The sequence below is a fragment of the Talpa occidentalis genome, unplaced genomic scaffold (assembly GCF_014898055.3).
Source record: "Talpa occidentalis isolate TD23 unplaced genomic scaffold, MPIMG_talOcc4v2.1 talOcc4.4, whole genome shotgun sequence".
Lineage (NCBI taxonomy): Eukaryota > Metazoa > Chordata > Mammalia > Eulipotyphla > Talpidae > Talpa > Talpa occidentalis.
In genome coordinates, this window is record NW_023604295.1 from 18375577 (window position 1) to 18402429 (window position 26853).

At 32.0% G+C, this 26853-nt stretch overlaps 1 protein-coding gene across 6 annotated transcripts in view; it reads right to left on the reverse strand.

Moving 5' to 3' along the window:
• Nucleotides 1-342: 342 nt before the first annotated feature.
• The window catches only part of USP25 (ubiquitin specific peptidase 25), a 108965-nt gene continuing 82454 nt past the window's right edge, over nucleotides 343-26853 (reverse strand). For 5 of the 6 annotated variants that reach the window (XM_037525080.2, XM_037525081.2, XM_037525079.2 and 2 more), the window contains 7 exons: nucleotides 24909-25048; nucleotides 8240-8418; nucleotides 6444-6522; nucleotides 3381-3460; nucleotides 2118-2241; nucleotides 1275-1470; nucleotides 343-959 (listed from right to left, as the gene is read on the reverse strand). In XM_037525080.2, coding sequence (XP_037380977.1) covers nucleotides 787-959; nucleotides 1275-1470; nucleotides 2118-2241; nucleotides 3381-3460; nucleotides 6444-6522; nucleotides 8240-8418; nucleotides 24909-25048 — 971 coding nt within the window. In that variant the 3' untranslated portion in view covers nucleotides 343-786. Of the gene's footprint in view, nucleotides 960-1274; nucleotides 1471-2117; nucleotides 2242-3380; nucleotides 3461-6443; nucleotides 6523-8239; nucleotides 8419-18562; nucleotides 18659-20609; nucleotides 20724-24908; nucleotides 25049-26853 lie in introns of all 6 variants that reach the window. The other variant, XM_037525084.2, reaches the window with a different exon arrangement.

Below are 26853 nucleotides of genomic sequence, written 5' to 3' on the forward strand. Positions count from 1 at the left end.
ATATTGTTTGTAAATACATAAAAAAATAAAAGGTTAATCTAAGAAAAGGTTAAAAGTTTTCAGTGTGGTTTGACTTAAACATTAGCTGCTTATTTCAGTGAAAACCTGATTTGAATTCAAAACAGGTTTAGGTGCCATACTAAGTTTAGCAACTTAGTAAAAAATATACATATATTTAAGTGTCAAATACTTAGCAAATTACAATATGCTAACATTATAGCAAAATTAAAGGATTTTATTAATCTATTCATCACCCATCATATACAATCCCCAGACAAAATTCATTTTATATAGCTAAAATAATACACTCATATACAATATACCTACTTACAAACACATAGGTAGCCATAAATAAAACTTTATTCTTTAATTTCATTTACAAGCTACCAAATATTATCTATCGTACACAGTGCTGAACACTTAAATGGCTGTAGTCATGGAAGGATCCAGACTGAATGGAAAGCTCAGATAAAGATAAAAGCAAAGTAATACTGGAACAGAAAGGTGGCAAAACACTGTTTTGCCAGCCATGGTAAAATTAATCAGATTTGTGACTATACATCAGTTCTCTGGTTAAAACAAAGTCTGAGCGCCATGCGATTCTCAGCTTTATTGTTTGCAGTCTGGCCAAAGTCTGTATATTCATTTTGTTTTTTTGTTTTTTTGCAGTTATTAAAATAAAAAAGTTAAAAACTATAGCAGCAACAAGCAAACCCTGTGACAGGAAGGCAAGGGTTAAGAACTAAAAAAAGTTTATACAGTGTGTTTAGGGAAAGTATGTGCAGTTTATCTTCCATCAGCAGGAGTTCGACTGAGGGACAACATGATTCGGGCAAATCGTTCACAGAGTTCATGTGTGGAATAGGAAGGTAACTTTGGTGGCTCCTGGAAACCTTTTATCTCTGTAGAACAATCGAGCAGTTTTGGCAGAAAGTCTGTCAGCTTTTCTTGGAGATTAGCTGTAAGTAAAAACAATCAGATATAAGTAAAGAGAAAGAGAGGGAGACAAACTACCAGATGATTGTTCTCACTAGGATTTATTAATTTGGAGCAGTCAGTTGATGTTTCATTTCAAAATATGTAAAGTAATTGTGATGGGGGAAAGATTAAATAGAAATGGTAATGGCAATGTGCACAGCTAAGTTATATAAGAAAACTATAATGATGTAACTGTGCATCTATTACAGAAATAACAGATAGAAATAAGTAACATTTAATTCTAAATGCTTTCAATCCTAACATCTCAGATGTCCACTAACACTGTTTAAACTTACCTTCCATTTCTTGTCCCAAATAGGAACACCATCGATTTCTCATATCTTCCACAGCAACTATATCTTTCTCTTCCATTTCATCCACCAATAACAAGGGCAAAAATGGTACAATAAACTCATTCATGATAATCAGGCCATTGTTTACTTCTCGATCCTCACCAGATTCAAACAGTTCTGCAGCCTGCTCATTTAATTTCTTAATGCAAGGGGGAAAAATAAGAATTTTTTACTCCTTTTTAATTAAATAAAAATACCTGTGTTGATACTGAAGACAACATATGTATGTCCCTAAACATATTGAAACAAACAGCAATCACGAAAAAGAATCTCAACTATTGTAGCACGAAAAGTCTCTTAGGAAAAAGTTATGCACATAACAGAAATAAAATCAAAAATTGTTAAAATATGTACAGTGATATTTCAACATATAGTAGAAATACATGAGGAAAAAAACTACCAATGAGTAAGTGAAAAGATACTGTATGACAATGAAACCTTTGATGACATGCATATCAAATATACTGTTGTTTTTAAAACTCAGAAAAAATTTATTATTTTTCAGGAATAGCAATAATAGTTCCTCATGCTTTACCCAGCTCCTCCTCTTCTACCAAACGTGAGTGGTAGAAAACAAGAAATCTGAGTTACTGTATTTCATTTTAAGAACATTTCTGTTTTAATACCTGCAATAGTTAGGATCCATAAGGAAGGGATAATGAGATGCAGATTACAGACATCACCATGACTCTTACCTGAAAAGAGCTTATGAAGTCCATCATTTACATATGGGCATGGAAAATTTACCCAGTATAAGACTGATAAAATAATGTGCATTAAACTTACTAGTAAACACTCTCTTCTATAATGTGATAGCAACTCTTCATCATGTCCTCTGTATGGGCCTTTGGACAAGAGTTCTTTGTTGTTCTGATAAGCGCAGATAAGGAACAGCAAGGAATCTATATAACTTAAACATTAAAAGAAACATATAGCATTAGTATTTCATTTTCATAAAAGTCAACTACATTGACAAAACATTTTTAAGTATACACACACACACCTCTTTTCAGTTATCCAGAACATTACTGTAAAAATTATCATCTGAAAAATGTAAAAATGATAGCACTGTGTACCGATCAACAAACAGAGCAGCAATGTCTTACAAAACTTTGTGCAATGACGGAAGTGTTACATCTTTGCTGGCCAATATTATAGCCACTAGTCCCATGTGGCTACTGAACACTAGGAATGTGGCCAGTGTGACTGAGACACTAAATTTTAGCTCAATTTTTCATTGAAATTTAAATTGGCACATATGTTAGAAAACATGGTTCTAACAACAGAAAGAGGAAGAATTCAATATCCCTTTCACTGGGCTTCCTTATGACAAAACATGTAAAATACAGCAGTTTCTGGAAAGAGTCACTAGTCAAGAAATTTAATGTTAAAGAATATTAATTAATAAACACTTTGAAAAATAAGTAAATACAGACTGATGAATAATCTATAATGGTAAATAGATCAATATCAATTTGTTTTTAATAATAATTAAAATTATAATAGTTAAAAATATCAGTTAAAAATGCTAAGAAGAGAAGTGATCAAGTTTACTACAACTATATTTTTTACATGTTCAGAAAGACAAATTGGAAACACTGTCTCTGAGCTAAGGTCAGAATCAGACCCAGAAGGAATATGAAAAAGGCTGGTTCCTAAAGGTAAAGATATTAGCAAACGCAAGAAATTCCATGTGTTATGCTACAAGCTTCTTCATTGGTCCCCAGCAAACCCCTAGGTTTCAATCTAATCCTGTTTCATCCTAAGCATTAACTGTAGTCTTTGAGAGCTGATTAAAGTAGAGACACTAGTATTAGTTATATAGAATTAATTAAATTGGAAAATATATTGGATGTGGAGTATATAAAAAGTCACCATAATTAACTTCAATTTCTCTGTAAGCTCAACTGTTTTAAAATTAAAAGTTTACTGTAATATATAGTATAAATATAAAATAGAGGTCAAGTCATAGACAAATTTTTATTTTTTTACTTTTTAGTTAGAATTAAGTACAAAGATTAAGCTCTTTCATATGTCCACATGCCTTACCTTTCCCTCTGAAAATTTTCTAGCCCAATTATGAGATACATGGTTGTTTCCCTAAATTTCCTATAATCCTGATGCCAATCCTGTAGGTGAAAGAAAATTAAAAGAATAAAGAGTAAGATATTAAAACTACAATGCAAAATGTTCATAATAAAAAACAATATTGCCCTCATAATTATTTGAGTTAGCAGAAGCAGAGTTCAAAGTAAAGATTAACCAGACTTAATCATGATTTTAATGTTTGATACACAAAAGGCTATTTATTAGTATAATAATAAATGTAAAAATTATTGGACATTGATTAGGAATTAAACAAATATCTCACTAGAACAGAAGTACAAGCTATAATAATCAGGCTATCTCTCAAAAATTCTTTAGGATAAAAGTATTTTATTAAAATATTATTATAGATCTACGTCAAACTAAACTAAATCTGAGGGATGAATGAAGTTACAACTCTAGTATGAAACATAGCTTAGACAGTTATTTCATGCAAAATTTTAAGGAACTAAAAGAAAAAGAAAATGTGTAATAGATTCATTTAAACCTTTTAATTCTGCAAATCTGTATTACATTTTATTTTAAATACAGCTGCTCAACAGGCTATTGATCTGAGATACAGTGAAAAATTTACATTTTACTGCCCCTCCTTACATTAAATCCAGTTATTACAGCAGGTAATGAAGCTGTAACTAGGAAACAACATGATCAGCATGTTTTCTTAATTTTTTTTAAGATTTATTTTTTTATGCATACAAGAACTGGGCTGTAGGCCAGAGATGCAGGGAATGAGAGGATTCACCAGAGTTAGGGTAGGGAGCAGAACAGGTAGATCTTCTGCAATACACTGCTAAGGGGAGCAGCTGGCGAGACAGGAGAGGTCTGCTGTGCTATGTGGGTTGCTCTCTGGCCAGGATTGAACTAATGCCACAATGGCTGGCAATAGCTTGATAGCACTGAAACTTTTAATCCCTGTGCCACTGGGGAGGCCCAGAATTTTTTCTTAATTTAAAGAAAACTGATTCAGGGCCTCCCTGGTGGTGCAAGGGGTTAAGCAATGCACTATGAAGCAATCCGCAGACTATGCAGCATGAGTTCCATCCCCGGCCAGCCAGGGAGCAACCCATATGGCGCAGAAGACCTTTCCTGTCTCGCCCGCTGCTCCCCTCAGTGGTGTATTTCAGTAGATCTGCCTGTTCTGCTCCCTACTCTGTCTCTGGTGAATCCTCTCACCCCCCGCATCTCTGGCCTGTACCCCAGCTCTTGTATGTATAAATAAATAAATCTTTTAAAATAAACAAATAAAGGAAATTGATTCAAGGGAAACCATAACTGAAAATCAATACGGGATTAATCTAAAAGAAATATTGATGGATTTGTGTTAAAGCTTTTATATACACATTATCATAAGCAAATTAAAGTAGGAAACAACACATTTATTGGCCAACTATATTTCCCTTTAATATAAACAAAACCACTGTGTTTTTTATTTCAAAGTTTTAGTTGTAATGTTCATAATATTGCTAGGTATTAAAAAAGGTAAATTTTGTCTGCAAGTGTAAAGTGTTAAGTTTTCCTGGAGAAAGTACTCTAATTGCCACTCAACTGTTACTAGAACTGCCTTAGAAGTTGTGAGTAAACTTTTTCTGTAAAGGACAAGACAGTTTTAGCCTTTGTTTTAGCCTTTGCAGGCCATAAAGCTGCAATTTATAGTGTGAAAACACCTACATAAAATGTGTAAACAAATGGTTTGTGGACCAATAAAACTGTATAAAAACAGATGATGAGCTGGATTAAGTCTATAGGCCAAAGTAAGCTGACCCCTGACTAGAATCACAAATAAAAATAAATTCTTATGTAACACAAATCTTGAGGACATGGGTAGATTTAGCAACAAATTTACTTGCCAACTGTGAACTATATCATGTCCATTTATTTGCTATGATTTTGGGTTTTCTATTCTGCATTGTTCTAATTTATTCTTAACTATTCTTAACAATTATTATTGTGTCTTGATTTCTAGTAAATCTTGATCTTCTTCAAGAATGTCTGAGCTAGACTGAGACCTTTTGCATTTCCATAATACTTCAGGAAAATTTTTCCTGATAATTTGTTACAGGTATAATGAAATCAGTATTTGACATAGGCTTACATGTTGCAAAGCTCTAACAAATTTATCGATTATTATTTTTATAATTTTTAGTTATGAAGTTGCAAATAATAAATTTTTCCAATCTTTTATTTTGCTTATTTTTGTCCTCCTTGAACTTCCAGTACAATTCAGAATAGAAGTGGTTATAACAAACACCCTTGTTTTTTTCCTGATCATAAAAGGAAAGCGTTCAGTGTTCACAATTCTATACAATTAATTTGTTGTAGTTTTGTTTTCTTTCCCAGACTAAAGTTCTTAACCCACACTCCAGTTTAGGCAAGGGTGTTTTGTTTTGTTTTTTTAATCAGTAATGAGTTCTTTCTGTGTTTCTTTTATTTATAAATGTAGTAAATTACACTACTTGTCTAAGGAAATCTGAAGTAATTAAAGTTTGCAAATGGGAGCAAATATTAATCACATGCACTTATGAAAGCAACTTAAAATTTCCTAGATTTATAAATAAAAAAAGGCAGTATATAAAGTTAAATTTAAGTTTGAAGACATGCTAAGTATTTGAATTGTTAATTATTTAAAGCTAAGGTTAACACAAAGAGAGTTTTGTGTTCAAAAATCAATGTAAGTATGACCAAGTGCTCGTGTTTTCTTTCACATGCACAATAATGTTCAATAGTGGCAAATAAATATGGAATACAATGATTACACAAACTTCTATCTATCCCCCCAAAAAATAGGATGAAACAAAGAAAAAATACAGCATCGCTTCAGTGTAGAAAAACATAGAAGAATGCAGTTTCTATTAATGAAATCATAACTTTCTAACTGTAAAAATGTAAGACAGCTTATTTGATTCAGCCTTCTCTGCTTCATTTTCTCATGCATTTAGTATGCTGAAATAAAAGGAAGGTCAGTAAACTACATTATTCCTCAATCAACCTCTCAAAAGGGCACATTACCTCATATTCCTCCAAATTCACTTCTTCGGGTTTTATCATTTCAAGTTTGGCTTGAGCAACTTTCATTATATTGTGACACCTTCAAATAAAAGAAATGTATTCCCAAATCAAAGGCAAAATTCATAAAACTGAAAAATGTGTGTTACACAAAAGTAAACTACTCAACACGTGAAAATGAAATGCAATTGCACTGAGCAAAACTCTTAAGGAAACAACTCCAAAATACCAGTAAGGGAAAGATGTGTTTCTTAGTCCAGTGCCGGATTGTTATAATGTATACAAAGAAGCATCAGTAATTCTAATTCAAATATTGTATTTACATTTGGCTTTTAAATTACATTCTGTTAATAAAGACTACACAGGGGTAAAAATGAAGTAAGATTTTAAAATAACATGTACCTATTAAAGCTCAAGAGATACTACAGCTTATTTTTCCCCACAGTATAAAGAAAAATGACATCCACAATGTGCCTATCATTTCTGGTAAGAATGAAAATTTTTCCAATGGGTTTTTATGACCAGAATTGTTGGTTAAAAAATTCCTATAAAATTTATTTAGTTATCACACCCATCTTACTATCTTCCAAGCATAAGAGAAATTAGCTTATCAAACAATTGACTATTTGCAATTCCTAGGATAAATAATTGCAAAAGGTTGTAAAGTTAATGTGATTACTCCATAAAAACCTTCCCAAATTAAGCAGCATATGTGCGCCAGAAGACCACTGACACCCCAGACAATGGTGATTATAATTAGTAATATTTCTGGCGTCGCATTTCTATTTCTAGTCATGTACACAAAATAAGTGATGCTTATACTATTAATAAAAATAGTAATAGCCAACATTCATTGAGTCCTTACCATGTAGCACACATTGCTCAAAAACATTTATATTTATTATTTCACTTGACTCTACATTTCACAGCAATCTCGGTCTAAATGCTTTTTCCTCAGATTTTCCTCTGCTACACATACTTTGAATTACTTTTTAGACATTTATAAAAAGATAATCATTTATTGCAGAGTTAAGACATGATTACAATGAGTACAAAGATTGCATATAAATGTTTCTATATTCTAAAATAACTCTCACTAACTTGGATCTTTACCTAAGGCCTAAAATTTTTAAAATATTTTCTCTTAATTTTTAGCTTTTAATATTAGTAAATAATTTTATAGTCATTTCTAAGTAAAAACACTTGTTAAAATTAGTTTAATAATTTTGAGTCTTTTCTTTATGTCAGAGGATGATTTTATTTGTATATATGACTGACTACTTTTCTATAGTATTCTAAAACAGGGTTATTTTGCTCCCTCAGAAGGCACTGGGTGATATATGGAGACATTCTGGGTTGTTACCAATGGGGGCTGCTAATGGCATTTAGCAGGTAGAGTCTGCAAACAGCTAAATAGCCTTGAAATTATAAGTGAGCTTTCCATAACAGAGAATTATCTGACCTGAAATACCCATAGTGCAGAAGTGGAAAATTCTTTATTTCCTTAAAATCTTAAGTACCAAAAAGGTAGTATATTATATTATACTCATCTGCATATCCTTTTCTTGCTTAGTTCAGTATCTTGATTGACAATTGAAATTCAAACTTTTAAAGATAATGATTGTAAACTACAGAGAAAATGCAAAATATTCAAATCAAGTGAAGTAAAATAAAATTTTGTGGTTTATTCACTGTAGTAGTACTTTGTGTGTATATGAAATATTCACAAATTGCACAGGGAAAGCATAAAAAGACAATGACACATTTGAACACAAGAATATTTCATACTTTGAAAGTACCTTTCATCAAAACTCAAATTTCTATCTCCAAATTGTTCAAGCAATGTTTTCTCAATGATTTTCTTTGGAGCTTGGTTCTGGATAAAGTAGACCACTACATGATGTAAACGATAATCTGTTTCTGGGGGGGTATCTTCTTGGGCCAATTTTACCAACCTTGAATACTCCAACTTAATTGCCTAGAAAATGCAAAAAAATGACAGTCTTGGTTAATTAGAATTAACCAAATTAATTAACAATTAAAATCCATCAATAGTACAACTGATTATTCTTGCATTCAAATATATTTTCCTTTTGAAAGTATTACAAGTGAGATAGTACATTTAAGTTCCATTTGTTTTAATTAATTTTCTAAAAAACCCAACCACATGTGTCTCTTCCTTATCCCTTCACTATGTAAATGTTTATTTTGTTTTCACACTAGTAGTGGTAAATTAAACAATACATCTACACTTACTATGTGAGTAATTTTGTAAAAGTCAGAGCTCAATTTTAAATCTATTCAGAGGCATCATAAGACCCAGATACTAAAAATCCCCATCCTGTGTTCTCTAATACTTATTTGATGTATTTCTCTAACATCCAAATTCTACAATCAAAATGTAATTCCCTAGAATGCTCATATCTTAAAGAAAATGACTGGCTTATGAATACATAATCATTATAATTAATTTTCAGCTAAGAACCTACACTTAAAGGATGAAAAAGCAAGTCCTGTGACTGCAGCTCTCATAGAATGAATTCCTTATTGTTCAATAATATTTGAATTTTTAGTGTAATAATTTAATGAAAACCTACTGCTGCTTGAGCTTACTTTTTTTAAATAACTAGATATACCTCAGAAATAACAACTAATTTCTAGAATTTTTCAAATACAAAAAAACCCCACCTTTTACCAATTTAAATTCATTCCTATTTATGAATTTCCTTCTCATGAATTTTACGAACTTTTAAAATATAATGCAATCATACCTATTTCTTCACATTTTAACAAGACAGTCCATACTGCTATATCTAACAGAATTCTACACTATCTATTGTTATGAATAAAGTTAATATAGCTGAATTGTAAATCTGCTTCAAACTCTATGCTCAGAACCCTGTTCTAGAATTATGTTTGCCCTTTCCATAATTTTTGGCTGCCTATCAAGGTAAATATTTAAGTTAATTATCATAGATACTGCAATGAAACTACTGCACACTTATACAAAGTGAAATTTGATACTTGCCATCTTTAATATAACCCTACTAATCAGTTGCAATGTTACTGTTTCTCTTCAACAAAACTCCTTCCACTTATTGCAGGCTCATCTCCCCACAAATGTACACTTTCCTTTGTTTCTTGAGTTGTCCACATGCATGATGTCCTTTCTTGTTCATTACCCATCTATCTATAAATTTAATTTGACTAGTTTAACTCTCTCTTTTAAAGTCATATTCAGGTCTAAAGATTCAAATAATTTCTACCTAGACATTTTAGAATTTTCTAAGTCATGTTATATAGTCATATTTATATAACTTCTACAGACCTTATTTTGATAGAACTGTATTATACATTAGAAGATACCCATTAGAAGATACCAAATACACAAACATAAGTATACCATGGAGGCAATGATCTCTAAGACAAGGTTGACTAGAACCGATTCTGAAAGCTAGGTATACCATTTACTAATTGGAACATAAAACAAGTTAAATAATTCTCCAAGTCTTAATGGTCTTATCTCTAAAACAAGGTTGAGTTTAGAGAGAATATAAATAAGTATCTATATATACACACACACACAACAAACATACACATATACGTTTACGGGCTATTATTAAAAAATTGACAGTGAAAACCTACTTAAAAAAACTGACCAAGAAAACATACTTCAAATTCCAAAAGACCAGAGTCAAATAGGTTCTATTCTTTGACCATAATGTAAGCAAAAAATAGGAATTAAAAATAAAGATAACTCCCAAAATTATAAAGATAACTCCAAAATTATATTAACACTGAGAATATTAAGATATCAAAACATAGGTCACAGCTAGGCAGGAAGTCAAAGGAATATTCTGAGTTAACCATTAAACAGTAAAATTAATTTAAGAAATTAGGTAATAGTGTGTGTAAGGAACAAAGGTTATGACTACCCTTTACAAAAATGATAATTAACCAAAATAATAAGTAAAATGATGCAGCAGTTAGCTAAAGACTGAAAGACTATTTCTTTCCTAAAAGTTGGATAGAGTACCAAATAATGTGAGAAAACTCAACACCAGAAATAAGGAGGTAATACCAAAAATTCAGAAAAGCTAAAAAATTACTTAAAAAAAAAATAGGGCCTCCCCGGTGGCGCAGCAGTTGAGCGCTGGGTTGCGAAGCTGCCCGCAGCCTCTGCAGCGCCGGTTCGATCCCCGGCTGCTCCCCGGCAACCAGAGGAGAGTCCCACATGGCGCGCAGACCTCTCCTGCCACGCCCGCTGCTCCCCTCAGCAGTGTACTTCGGTCCTTCTGCCTACTCTACTCCCTGCTCTGGCTCTGGTGAATTCTCTCACCCTCCCGCGCTTCTGACTGTACCCAGTGCTTGTATAAATTAAATAAATATAAATAAATAAATAAATCTTAAAAAAAATACAACTTTATGCTAATATACTATAATATCTTAAGTAAATCATCACATAGGAAAATACAAATTATAAGGATTGCTTGAAGAGACAGAAAAACTGTAGGAAACCAGTAAACTACAGAAGAATTGAAAAGGCTGCCTAAGATCTGTGCCCAATAAAGGGTCTGGCCCACTTAGTTTAGAGCTGTGCTCCTATGTTAGATCTTGAAGGATGAGATGATTTCCATATCTAAACCTCTCCAGAGCCTGAAAAATGAAGACTCTGTAGTGATTACATAAGGTTGATATAATCTAAATAACAAAATTATAATCTAAATAACAAAGAAATAGACCATCCATGAATACATCAATTTATTTATAAAGTTAGATGCTATCATCCATAACCACTTTTACCAAACTACATGATATATATGAGCATAGTGTTGATAATAATTAATAAAAGACAGACCAATGTTATTATCTTTACATTAGGACTAAGGACAAAGTTGCTTAACATCTCAAATAGATGCTTTAAAAATAAACTCTAAATTCCAACAACAATCAACTAAAAAGAAAACTCTTAGTCATAAATATAAGGAATGATTTTCATTCATAAGGGGATCTATATAAAAATTCAGCACTGCACATCATACTTCATGGAACAAAAGAGAAATTCCTACTAAACTCAAGAACTAGATAAAGAGTTTGCTATCATTATTTTTATAATTAACTATATTCTGAAAAGTCTGGTACACAAATAAACTGAAATAGTATCAGGGAAACTATCCCCAAATTATTTGCATATAGTTTACTGAAATAATCAAGAGCACCAGTTGAAAGATTAGAAAACATAAACAGCTCAATAACAACTGGATGAAATGTAAGTAAAATGCATCAGCTTCCTATTATCTACCTTCCAATGACTTCTTAAAAAAAAAATACGAGTAATTAAACGGATAAAAATACACAGTTTTCATATATCTAGGAACAAATTAAAAAAGAAATCTGAAATAAAATTGTCAAATTGTACTAAAGGACACAACCAAAGAAGGCCAAACTAGTTAAGAAGTGTGAGCTAAAAGAAACTTGGAATTCTAAGCCCTGTCTCTGGAGAAAGTAAAGGGCTGTTAATGATTGAGCATAACTACTGACGAAGTGTCCATAAAAATCACACAAGTGTGGAGAGCTTCCAGGTGAGCAAAAACATCCACATACCATAAACATGACATATCTCAGCTCCACAGGGATAGAAGCTCCCACGCTTGGGACCTACGTGGAACTCACCCTAGGTCTCTCTTCATCTGGAGGTGCCTCTGTATCCCTTATCACAGCTTTAATAAACTGGTGAACACTAGTAAGTGTTTGAGTACTGTGAGCAACTCTAGAAAATTAGTAGAACCCAAGGTAGGGGTTATTGGAACTTCACCTACAAGCAGATGGTCAGAAGAGCAGATGAAAGAAAATCTGGGCTATGACTGGTGTCTGAAGCATGTGTGATGGGGAGGAGGGCAGTATGTCAAACTGAGAGCTTACCTTGTGGGATTGAAGCTATTTCCATGTAGAGTGGAACTGATTAAAATTATAGAATTGATTTAAATTACAGGACAGCTATCCAGTATCACTGAGAATTGCTTAGTGTGGGGGACACAGCCCTACAAATTCATTAACCAGTTAAGTGTTTTATGTGTGACACAGGAGGAAGAAAATTGGGTTTTCCTTATACAAGGAGGATAGACCAAATGTTTCTCCTTATTACTAGAGGCATACCATGTTCCTTTGGTGGAAGACTCAAAATACAAAAAAAATATGATTTTTTCATTTCATTTCAAACTGATGCATAAATATAAACATAATACAAGTACTACCAAATTTTGAAAGTCTTTGTGGAGAAAGATAACAATTGATTTTAAAAATCACAAAATACACTTTACAAAATACAGATAAATCAAATTTCTTAGACCAAATATTAAATTGGTCTAAACAAATTTTAAAAATATAAACAAATTTAAAAAAAAGACCTTTAAAAATTAAAAAAGAAAAAATACAGCAAAAACACTTTGACAGTTAACATGATAATACCAACTGCCAAAAAAGCTATGGTGATATTCACCCTCAGCCTAGATAAAAAGCAATACATAAAATAATGGAACTATATTTTTTATGTCATTATGTCAGATAACCACTAACAGAAATACAAACTATATAATCTTTTGAAAGCAATCAGACATCACTCTCAATATTTAAAATTTATACATTTGACCTGGAAATTTTACTTCACAATTTCCCTATGAGTTTTTAACTATATATATATATATATATATATATATATATATAAACAAACATATATATATATATATATATATATATATATATATATATATATATAAACAAACATACTTAAACACACACACACACACTGGCCACAAAAATATTGGAAATGACACAAATAGCCAGCAACAATAGTACTGATGAATTTAATAATAGCTAACAGTTTTTGAGTGTTCTTTATGTCCAATGATATACATGGATTATCTCATTAATTCTCAAGGTAACTTTTCATAAAATTGGCTCTGATAATGTAAACTGCATAAGATCACACAATTAAGTGATAAAAAGTTAGGATTTTAACCTAGGCATCTGGCATTACTGCTGCTACCAGCTATCCTTGGGCAGAAATTTCTAACCTTCACCATGAGTAAGTTATAGGCAGAGACAGTTATCCCATCAGCCTTATGGTGGCCCAGGTATCTTTATTCTATTACTGCTGCACAGGCATTATAATGTCTCCTGTTTGTCATAACAAGGAAAAAATATGCCTTGCTCTAAAAAATATTTAAAATGCATTTGGTATGCTCAATGAGAAAAAAGTAAAGTTATGAAAAATGAGAAAATCTTCAAAACTTTACAAGAACCATTCACATATTGCATAAAAACAGAACTAGAAACAAAAGAAGCTAACTGTGGAGTGAGAATTGGAAAATCTAAGAAAAAATGCTTTCAATCTATGTTGTGGTACATGAATATTTCACTAGTTTAAGTATCACTTTCTTCAAAAAGCCCTCCAGATAGTTCCAGATATATTCTCTAAGCAGCACTTTTGTTTCCCATTATATGTTCTAACCACTCAAGCTGCTGCTCCATCCATTGATTATAATTCTAGTTAGTTTGCTTTCCCACTAGAAAATAAACTTCATTAAGGCAAAAACCCCATCCATCATTTCCCCAGCTACAGCCATTGGATTTAGGAGAGTGCCTTGATATAAGTAGATAGCAAACACTGTTTGAATTTTCCCATCAAGAGTAGAATGCAAAAAGATATTATAGAGTAGTCATTCAATAGAATACTATGAGAATGAACAGCTACACCTATTACTTAACAACACGGATGAAGAGTTCAACATTTTCTGTGTAAAAAGCATCAAGACAAATAAGAACCAACAGAAGAAGATTCCAAGTATGTAAAGCTTAGCAAGAAAATGTATTTATGTTTTTTAGGAGTGCAAATAATGTCTACATTTGTTAGAAAGAGAATGTAGTGGTAAGAAGGAAAAACAAAGGTAGCTTCTGGAGTACAGTGATCCACTTCATGACTTGGTGAGCACTACACATGAGTGAGTTTACTGTGAAAAGTTTGTGAGGTACACATTCAGGAACTGCATGTTACAGCATGTTTTACATTTTAGTAAACTTTTCATCTATTAAAGAAACAAAAAAGTAGTAATAGTAGGCATTTCAAAAACAAAAAGAATGATAATTTTTTGTCACCTGGGAACAACTGTTTATGAAGCAATAAAAAACCTGGTAAGAAAGGTTTTAAAACATATGAGTGCTATTACTTCATTAAAATCCCAAGGGCATTTTAACAGATATAAACTTAAAATAAACAAAAAAGAAGAAACTTTAATGTCCTTCAAATTAAACAATATATGCTAACCCTATTGCTGCAATTACAACATGAGGCTCTCACTCCCAACCCTGTTCATACACAAACAAACAAAAAGTATTTAATATCATCTTATCTTTTATTTTTTGGGGTTTTTTGTTTGATTGTTTATTACAGTAGCCCTGTACTGCCTTTCCCTGAATTCCACTGCTATAAGACAGAGACTTCTCTCTTTAAGCCACTATTATCTGGGGTTCTGTTAAGAACAGAACTAATCTAACAAAGCCAACTTGAGAAAGTCTCTAGATAAGTGTAGCCCAGTGCCCTCCTCTCCCATTTATCCAGGTATCCTCCTATTAACTTTCCATTTAGTCTATAAGGGCTACTCCCATATGGGAGGGCCTGTGGTTGAAATAGTAATTCTTGATTACCTGAGCCTGAGTTGGTAACACTTCCTAGAGTTCAAATTAAACCAAAGTCAGTCTACTTATCCAGGTACAAATTTCATTTTCCAACTTATCTTTTAATCAGTAAAAAAGCAAAATTTTCATCACATGGCTTCTCCACTAATAAAGCATACGCAACTTTTTAAAAATAGGTCTAACAGTTATGTATAAGAAAAATCCAAACTTACAAACAGGAAGAGAGATGAAATGTTTCTTCTTATAGTCAAAAAAGCTAATGCAAAATAAACTCAATAAAGATATTTTTTGCTACTATGACAGGGCAGAAGAGATATTAAAAACTTCTTTCTCATTTATAATAAACTAAGCATTAAAAAAGAAAAGAAAAGCATTAAACTAAGCATTGAAAAAGTATACCATTATCTAATATGTAGGGAAAAAATGGACTGAAGCTGCCATTGTATAGATTCTATGCTATATAGATATTTTGCAAAAAAAAAGTAATTAATGTTGATAATAATTAAAATCATTGGCCAAAAAAATACAGAACATTTTAACAGAACAATGGCTGTAATGAACCAAAAATTTTGCTAAGAGATCTATCCATCCATAAGGGGCTAGGCTAATTTTTTGTCTTTGTGTTTTAAAAAAATACTCCAGAAAATTTATAGTATTTCAGGCTGAAGAGTTTTTATAGTAAATGTATAATGTTTTAACTTCACTATAGGAAAAGGTATTATAACAAATGCAAATAGAAATGGTAGAATAAAAAAATATATAGGACATATAACCATAAAGAGGGTAATATAAAATAAATGAGTGCATCTATGACCATGGAATAGTAAATGTAGATAGTAAAGATAATTTCATAAATACACTGGTTTTGCTTTAAGAATGTATATATGCATGATAGAGTTATAAAAGGATATGCTAGAAAAACTTATAGAAGAAAAAGAAAAATCCTCTACATAGGCAGGTTTGTCTAAACAAAAGGTAAAGACTTAAAAGGCTATACAAGGGCAATGGCAGAGATGTCACACTGATTTTATTTTAGATGACTCTATGTTGCCAAATATTGCAATTTGTATATTACTTTTGTTACAAATAGAAACAATTTGTTATATAAACAAATTTTCTAAAATTATTCATTATCAGCTAGAATTATCCAGATGCTATTTACCTATACCAAAATCACACATTAATTACAAACATCCAAGAATATTTACATATTACACACACACACACACACACACACACACAGTGTATTCCTCAACTATGGATGTGTGAAAATGTACATAGATACAAACTTTCAGAGATCTGATGCTGCATCAAAAGCAGAGGGTAAATCGAAACAAAAAAAAAATTCTTGAGATATGGAAAATAAGCAAGAGTCAGGTTGCAAAGAGAATTCTCAGGGTGATCATGAAGGAGCTTTCAAAATACTAGTTATATACCAAGAATAAAGGAAAGCCAGTGCAGATGGTGGCAGGGTAGAAAGCTCAAGAACAAACTTCCCCAAGAAGATGGAATGGGAAAAGAACAGAGTAAGAGATGTTTTAAGCAACTGATGGAGAATTTCAAAATGAATCAGTAATACACATAGAAAACTAAGCAAATCAAAAACAAACAAACAAACAAACAAAAAAAAAAAACCCACCAATCCAAGGAAAATGAAAGCTGAGAGAGCAAAAGTAAAAGTAGTAATATTTATGACTTAGCTCTATCCTGAGTCATACACAAAGTAATAATACAGAGGTATTTCTGGTTTAATAAACATAACAAAATTCTACACATACCTGCGTGTGTATGAGAGAGAGAGAGAGAAAGAGAGAGAAAAGGTACATCATTTAGATTACATAGTAGGAAAAAAACAATGTGGGTAATGTGTGAACTATGAATCTCAGAAACATAAGAAATGGAGTTACTTTAAGAAATGGAGCTAATGCAGAAGGATTACATAAAATAATTAAAAGCTGTTATGGGGGAAGAGAAAGGTTGATGGCTGTTGTCTGTAGTATGTACAATAGTTGGCTCTTTACACTGTATCCCGGCATTAATTTTTTTTTTTTTTTTTTGTGGGACCCTCGCTAGTGGCCGGGGATAGAACTGGTGCTGCAGAGGCTGCGGGCAGCCTAGCAACCCAGCGCTCAACCGCTGTGCCACCAGGGGAGGCCCCAGGCATTAATTTTAAAAAAGTGAGACTTCCTATTCAACAAAAAGATACCCAACTTCACAAAAAATAGCAATGGTACTATAAGCAATAAATAACTTTTCTAAAAAAAAAAAAAAAGGTGAAAATTTTTTAAGATAATAGATTCTGTGATTTTTAAGAAAATGCAGACTTCCTGAGAATAGGGATGCATTTTTAAACATAAAAGATATTCTTTTCTTTTTGATAAAAGTAGTTTTCAACATCTCTATGGAATTTTAACACGGAATTTTTTCAACTGATCCTAGGACCAGTCTGCTGGAGTTTCCAGTTTTAAGCACTTCCAGTGCCATATTGCAGTACCCCTCAGCACTGAGCACACTGGATAGTTGGTCACTCTAATCCAAAGAAGCTCAAAAATACTGATAGAAGATTCCTGTGCACAAACTTTTATACCACATACTAAAGGAAAACTGAAAATAAACAACCTTTTGGAGTATGAGTTGAATGAGAAAAGAAGCATTCATAGATTTTATTATCAAAAAAAAAAAGGAGCATGAAGCTTTTGTAGTGAGCTACAGCTCAATAAAACTATTCAAAAAAAACCAATAAAAATGGGAGAGGAGTAAAGAAAATATGAAGACTTTTGGTTAATCTAATGAAATAGCAAAATATATACAGTGCTTTCATCTTTAAAATATGTAAAAGTAAATAATACTATAATGAAAACACTGGAGAGATCTTATATTAGAGGGAAAACAAGCTGGTCATCGAATATGATGTCACCTTGTGGTCTCACAAGTTCTGAAATGACTGGGATACCAGGAATTAATCAAAGGGGAAACTAAGAGAACAAAAACATTAAAAGATAATAAAGGAACAAATAATTTTAGAAACAAAAGCATTTGATAATAATTTAGTAACCCTCCCCCAAAAAAATACTGTAACACTATTAGCCAATGAAGAAAAAATAAACTATTACCAGCAGGCATTCAGTTCCTATTTTTGCTCATCCATATCCTTTATTCCTTTCAAATTAAAACACAATTCAAATTTCTGCTAACAAACCAGAGGTGCATTATTAGGGCAACTCAGGCAAAATGATTTGTTTTTGCTTAATTATCTTAATTATAAAGAAAAAAAAATTTAGGCTTGAAATCCCCAGGAACATCAAGTGGCCAGAGTTAAGACAGGAAAGGGGAAATCATACAGGAAACCAAATTTAATTCAAGGAAAAAAAAAAAAAAACATTTTAACAAGTTTAATTTTAAAAATAAAATGAAAATGTTAATTGTACCTTAAAGAACCCTGCTTCAGGGCCACACCTGTCATATACATTCCTGGATTTACCTATTGCCATGATAATACCTTGCATGTTCGGTGTCATCATGATCTGCCACAGGGATTTAAAGTAAAAGTTTTTGAATGGTTAACATTTAAAAAAAAAAAATTAAGACCAAATAATTTCTTTACATGCAAATTTATAAAGTTCTTGTTCTCCACTATTGATAAATCAAACGTTGCACATTTCATAGCAAATGTGATCCAATGTGTATAGCTATTTCAAAATTATCCATACAGGGCTACAGCTAGCTAATATAGTGGTGCCTTTGTGCATACCTGCAAAAAGGCAACCTCTTTGAATAGAATAATTTAAAAGTGTACCCCTTTCTTGAGGAGCAAATTTGAAAAATGTTCTGCTCTCAAAGAACCATGTAGGAAAAATAACACTTATTTAAAAGGTATGTTTCTTCTTTAAGGTTTGGGAGCTCAGCAAGAGTTCAATTTCAACTCCACGTCCATCTGCTGGCTAGACGCGCCTGCAAAAAAGTACAACCTAAACATCCGTAAGCAGCAGCCCTGTATTCACATGACTGATTTTTAGAAGTTTCAAGGCACATGCACTGTTAAATTGTCACTCCAATAAAAATATAAAACACCACGCTGCCAATAGCATAAGCACCTGCATAAAAGTGTTACTTGATTAATCGCAATTCTAATTTTTTAAATGCCAGAATTCACCCTAAACAACGCATTTATTAAAAACATGCCAGTTTCCAAAATTTTCATGCACCAACATGGTAATAAAACAGTTAACTGGCACAATATACTACTATATAACATGAAATACTTAAGTGGCCATTTAGTTTTGTAATAGCTTATGACTCTTAGTAGTTTACATTTTTAAATATCTGCAAATTAAATAACTCGAGGACTATGAAGCTATTGTATGAGAACAATTTAGAGATTACATTAATTATCTCTGAGTCACTGAAACTACAGCTCTTTGTATTTATTCTACATCATACATGGAGAGCTGCAATATACCTAACATTGTCTACTTCCAAAAATCCTCTGACCAATTTCTATCTCACAAACTAGCTGCTTTATCTCTTTCTGGCCCATGAATTTTTACATTGTGGTGATAAACTTTTATATAATGATTTAATTAGAATCATGGAGTAAATCTTAAAGTGACTTGGAAAGTTATTTAATAAATTAACATATATTCAATGGGTAGTAAATATTTATCCACATAAATAAAAACAAGTGATAGAACCCAAGGTCTTCTATTGTTAATATTCAATAACAGTTTTACTGGTCCTCCCTCAAATATTAAAAATCAACTGTAAGAATCTTAAGAGAAGAATGAAAAAAGTAGGGGTCAAAGGGGAAGATAGATTTGATGGAACCAGAACAACAATGTATTTTCATCTAGATTTCCAAGAACCACATTATGAAAAGCAAAAATGCCTCAATACTGTTCGAAAACTACAAAGATGAGACTTAACAATGAAGATAAAGAATAAATAAGATGGAAGTGCCACAGTATTATAAAACACTGGAAGGCATTCAGAAATATTGATAAATCATTAATTCACAGTCACACAGAGATTTCAGAAGTAAAAATATCAATAATCGATTTGCAACCATGCTCCAGGTCTTCTGGTATGAAATGGCGGACAAAATATTATAAAATGTAATTCAGGTAAAACATAAAAGGAAAACAAAAACTATTTTTAAATACTCAAAACTTTACTATTTAAGCAAACCGTATAGCCTATCAACCTGAGAATAAACTGATACTATGTCTGCATGAAAGATTTAACTCTGTAAACACAAAATTATTTTGACAAATTCTTTCCATATTCTATTTAAATTTTCATTTGAAATTAAAAATCCTGTTAGCAATTGGTAGTGTAATTTCAGACCATGTGTGGCAAAGCTGTAAGTTATGCAACAATAGACAAAGGTGTGAGGGTGCAGACATGCCCAAGGTACTTGCTTGCTTTAAATAACAAAAAAATTAGTAGGAATAGTGCAGAGGGCTATAATAAAGGTACCTCGTCATCATAACCCCCCTCCTTTGACTCAATCATAAATTTCCCTACATGAGGAATCGCCACCTCTACAACTTGCTGGTTAGAAGGTGGTTGGCTTGTGGTATTTTCAGGTTTCTGCAGAAGAAAATCATTAGTATGAACATTAGAAAACAAGGGAAGCACCGAGTTTAAGTGTATACACTCAAGTCTTTTAAAAAATCTGCATTTGCTTAACTAAGAAATGAAGTCATCTAAAACAGAACATAAGAAGAAAATGCATTAACCAAGGAATAATACAAGACCTACGACTTCCCCTTTACATCTCAAATAGTAATTTTTTTTTTCTTTCCACAATGCACTCTGGGCTCCAAATCTTAAAAGGAATGAATACTGGTCTTCTATTCCTTATTGTTGCCTTTTTAGCAAAATTTTTTTAAAATATAAGTAACTCCATTAAACTTGATTTGGTATTTCCCTCAAAATAAGCTATGACTTAGTCTGAACCCAGATTTGTAAATTTTCTTACGTTTTTTAACTTTCTTTCCTGTCTAATAATCAACTGTATAGCCACTTATCCATACTCCATTATCTTTAGTTCACTCTGTACAGTTAAGAAAAGCTAGTAAAATATACAAGTGTTCAATGAATTCTTGTTTTGGGCAAAGCTGCTGGAAAATGTTATCAACTTTTGACAAGCTGATTTTTATTTTTCCTTGTTAACGGAAATCTACAATTTTCACCAATCCACTAACAGAATGGAAGACAGTGAGAAATTCAGAAAAGTCCACTCATTCAAAGCATTATTTGTATTTCACAATGACCTTATTTTACTGAATAGATTTATAACTGGCATTTTCACTAATAATCTATTAACAAATTTCAAGTCCTTAAGGTATATGGAGGTAGTCTGCTTAAGGAATTTCAGTTTGCGCCATACAAGTTCTCTTACGCAAATGCAGACTTTAGTTTTGACATAAAACAATCAGAAAATTCTAAAGAACATTAAGTGGTTTTATTTCAGTTTGAAATACAGGTAAATTCTGATGATGTGAACATTTTCTGACTTTCCAGAAGTAAATGTGCAAAAAGAATTTAAGCAATAAAACTAATTGCAAGACTGGCATTGTCACCCTTAAAATAACTGTACTTATTAACCATAACACTTTTAGAAATGGCTTTCTTATATCTGAGTCCTCAACTTTTCAGGAGGAAATAATGAAAATGCAAGTTTGTCATTCATCAGAGATAAAATTCACTAATCCCACCCTGGTATGAAATATTTATACCATTATGTTTATATATAACAGGTATTACAAATAATATTATAGTATCATTATGCTATTTTAAATTGCTTATATTAAATATAAGCAGTTTATTATCCCAATAAAACCCAGTTAAATGCTTATTAAAATTTCATTTTATGTCAAAACTGGAGCTTATCTTGCTTAGGAAGACTTGTACGTTACAAATTGAATTTGCTTTTAGCAAACTGATTTCAAGCACCTTAAATATTTTTTATTTCTTAACAGATAATTAGTGAACATAACTGTCATACATATCCTATAAAGACATGCTTAGTCCATGATATTAAGGATTTTTAATCCTTCTAGTATATAACAAGAATAATTTTGCTAGGTCTCCATGCAAATGAATGAAATATAAGCAGATAAATTAGAACACTGATCCTAACAAAAGGTGTTCCCTTTGACAAAAAAAACTACACTTAGGGAAAATTAATGTTTTCTAAATTTTTCTGGTTAGACAGAAGTTAACAGTAAAATACTGACAAATTATATGGGTCTCAGTTGAAAAAGGGGAAAAATGTTGATTGCATATAATTCTATTGTATTTATTCATCACCTTTAGGTATTCTAAAGTACTATCCAATTTTTTTCATATAAAGAATTTAAAGGTTTACTGAAGTTAAAGTACACATGTATTTTTCTTTTTCTATTATTGTCATGTTCTTCATAATGGCTAAACTTAAAAGGACATAAATATAAGATGTTCAATAAACTGAAAAAATGATTAAAATACAGGGTTTTTATCAATTGCCTGAGATCCGTTCAATATATTTTTTTTTTAAATGTGATCTCATAAAAGGGTAGAGTTCTATATAACTGTTGCCCTTTTTACCCCCCTTAAATTTTATATGCAACAGTAACTCAACTACAAAAATAAATCCCAAACCTGTAAATAAAAGAAAAAACACTGCATACTGTGTAGTGGAAGTAAGCAAGAGGTTTTTTTTGGAATTTTTTTTGTATTTTCAAATGTTCTAAATATTTCATTTAAAATTAAAGACATTCTTCTAAAAAGCATGTGGTCTAAACATTTAGAGTATCTGTCTCTAATTTCTGTAATTCTAAGTTTTCCTGGGAACTCTTTTTATACAAAGATTAGAATTTACAGCATTATATTACTTATGAAATTATAAGGATTTAAGTGACAGTAGAAAACCAACAGCTACTTGGTTTCGCTACATGTCAGGCACTTTAAACAAAAATGATCTTAATCCCACAATCACCTATATTTTTTTAAAACTGAGCTTTAGAGAAATTGAGCAATTTGTTCAAGTTTGCAAATCTAGAAAGAAGTAAAATACTCAAAACCTAGGCCACCTAACTCCAAAGTCTGAAGGTGCTTTTTATTTATGCAACTTAGTTCCTAAGGTATACATTTAAATGAGAAAACTTAATGAGAAAACCCAGTAAGTTTTCTCATTACCTAAGTAATCACGAGCCTAAGCAACTAATCATAGAATCACAGGCTACTTCAGATAGCCATAAAAACTTATTCTTTGATATGCTTCGAGAACGGGCCAGTACTGGTGCTAACCAGAAGCTAAGCAAAAGAGAAAAACAGTTGTACTTTTCTATCCTATTCCCTCAATATCATATTCCTTTCTAAAGTAAAGGTAAGCGACAGGTTGCTAGCTTTTCAAATGACATCCATATTAATAAAATAGGAAATCAAAATTTTAAGAGCTGATTTCTGCAAATTTAAATTATACATTAGCCACACTTAAAAAAAAAAAAAAACTTGATTCTATCTTACACAGTATTTTTGGTTTTCTAACACCAGTTAAAAGGATGATACCTGTTAACCATAATGGAGGTTTTAGAATTTAAAATCCTAATTAGTAATGGCCCTCACAAACTTTTTATATCAGACAAAAACTGTCTTTCTTGTATCTAATACTCTGCCCATTCTCTGTGCCCGGGCTTTTCTTTTCTATCAGCCAAAAGAAGTAGACTTCCCAGATCCATTAAAGGAAGCATTTTCAGCAAATTTTTAATAGCATGAGCAGATCTTCATGTGCGAGTCCTTCAGTCTTAGGTATTCACAAATTTTGAAACACTCAAAAAAACATATAGATATATTTATGATAACACATAATCAAAATTCAAACAGAATTAAATGAAAAAGTTTTTGAATATTATTTCATTCATTAAAACACATAGCTAACTGAACCCTAGTAACGGAACATTTTCATTAACTAAGGTCTTATATTAAAGATCTCATTGTAATTAACAGGTTATTGGTGGGATTAAGTTCACTTAGTAAGCAGACCATATTGAAAAATTTTATGTCCTGTTCAATGAAACACAAATACTAGGAGAGGAATCTTCAAATAAAATTAGCTATCATGAAACCTGCATAAGAAGCTGCTTGTGCTCACTTATAAAATAAAAAAAAAAAAAAAAGACTACAACAACTGAATGGTTTTGTAGTACCAAACTCTTGAAATAACATCTCTTCAAAGTCATATTCATTGAAACAGCACAATACCACTGTGCTTAACTTACTGTTGTAAAAAGACACACCTGAGAACTGTAATACAGGAGGATTATAAAAAACGACAATTTTTAGGACACCTACTAGTAATACTCTTAGAGTATCAAGTGTTTTATGGTTAAATGCATTCTATGGAACATGAAAATTATACCTTATAACCTTATATTCCCAGCCATTCCAGTGTAGTGGGACTAAAGATTGGGGGGGGGGGGTAGGACAGGAGGAATAATGCTAAGTTTTATACTTCTGTTTTTAAGTTCCAAACCAAATGACCAATTTAAACTAAGATTATGATTTTTCATAATGGTCTAACAGGAAGATACTTTAAAAAAAAAAAAAGAATTCTTAAAACTACAGCTGAGTAAACTATAGCCTGGGTGTTACATAGATACCCACAGATGCTGATCATGTTCTGCCCCCTGGCCACACCTCTCCTGACTTCCAGATGGTTTGCTCTCCATACACTGCTAGGAAAAGTTGTGAATGTGATTATGTTCTGAGAGCTAAAAGAAAAGTTCTTACCGACTGCAAAACTGTTTCAGGACTTTTATCTTCATGCTCATGTGATGCCTTGGTAATTACTCGAATAGTTTCTTCTTTCAAGTGCTTTGAGAAATCACTTCTTGATGGCTGCTCTAGATATTCTGGTTCTCCTGCTTGTGCTTCATGAGAAAAGAATCAATTGTATATCTAATATAAATCACAGAGTGTATACTAAGATGATTCTATTTATTTCTAATTTGAAGTTATAACAACCAATTTAACTCTTCTACTTAAAGTAATATCATCCTTCAACATAGAGCACTCCCCCCAGAATTTACCAAAAAAAAAAAAAAAAAAAAAATTCAGATCTAAGAAAAATAGTTATCAGTAATTACAGATGAAATATATTATAGTTTTTGACAAGGAATTAGAGAAAATTTTTCTGCTATGGTAATTACCAAAATCTCATTTTGGAATATCACTAGCATTTTACCAAAAAAAAAAAAAAAAGGTTTGTTCAACAATCCTGATCTGAGTTTCCAGAGTTTCCACAGAGCCAGTAGCTATTTTTCTGGCTTCATATTCTTTTTCACATCTACCTAAAACTCCTAACCCTAAATGAACTCAACCTTTTTTCTGAACTTTGCCCCTGCTAACTGAGTGTTGTCAGAGGGAAAACAATCATAGCTTGGCAAACTAGTACCAATATATAATTCAAAACTTCAAATTCATCCCTGTGAAGATCCCCCAAAGTTACGTCTAATGCAATGCTGTGATGGAACAATATATTCTGAATGTTTACTGGGTGCTTCACCCAGTAAAAATCCCTACACAAACTACAGGACTTTACATAACTGAGCCTTTCTCTCTCTCTCCAACATCAGCATGTGCGTGTTTTGTTGTTTGCTCAAAAGAGGAGGTATTTGACTTTATAAGGTTTCAGTTTGCCTAATACATCGAAGACAAGGATTACCTTTAAACATTCAGACCTTGAACATTCCAATTGTTCCTTGTTCTTCCCTCTATTAATACATTCACCTATTCTCACTGCCCCCCCAACACACATCTAGTAACTCCTACATATCTTATGTATCCAAATACCATTTCCTAGAAGTATTCTTATTATAAATCCTTCCAAAGTAGGGTTTCTCTGTCTCAGCACAATTGACATTTTGAATTATTCTTTGATATGGAGGGCTGTTCTGTGTACCTTCGTCTACTCACTAGATGCAAATAACACTGTTTCTTCAGATGTGACAGAAAAAATGCTGTTAGTATTCTTAAATGTTCTCTGCAGGATCAAAGTGAGATGAGAAGCACTGTGCCAGAGTAACTTAACACTTTCTTCTTCTTAGCATTTACCACACCTAAGACTTAATTACTGTTCTATTTGTTAAATCCTAGATCCCTTGCCAGATTATAAGGCTCTCAAGAGTAAGGATACCATCTCCCTCTTGCACCACTGTTTCTTTAACACCTCGCACAGAATATGCACATAATAACAACGGAAAAAAATGAATTAATAACTAAGCTAATGCAAGGATCTGAGGACTAAAAAAGTACACTTAAATGTTCTCCATTGGCATAGGGGTGAGTTAAGTCAGCCCTTGCCCACACACCTAGTGACACAAAACAGGGTTATTGCCATCCTCTCCAATATTTTACTCACTTAAACAATCTCTCAAAGTGAAATGTTATTCAAAAAATTTATTATAATCATAACATATATGTATGGTCATCCATTTCATACAATGAATTTTAATGAAGCATCTAAATATGTGCAAATCACTGGATCAGGCACTTGGACTTCCACATGTGAACAAAGTAGCCATTCAGTGCCCCCAGGAAGCTTACAGTTAGTTATGCATAAAGTGATGAACCCAAGAATCACACATGTGAATTGTGACATTATTACAATAATACTATGTAGGAATAAGATGAGGGAGGAGCAATTTAGATTAAGGGATGTAAAATAGTGACTTTT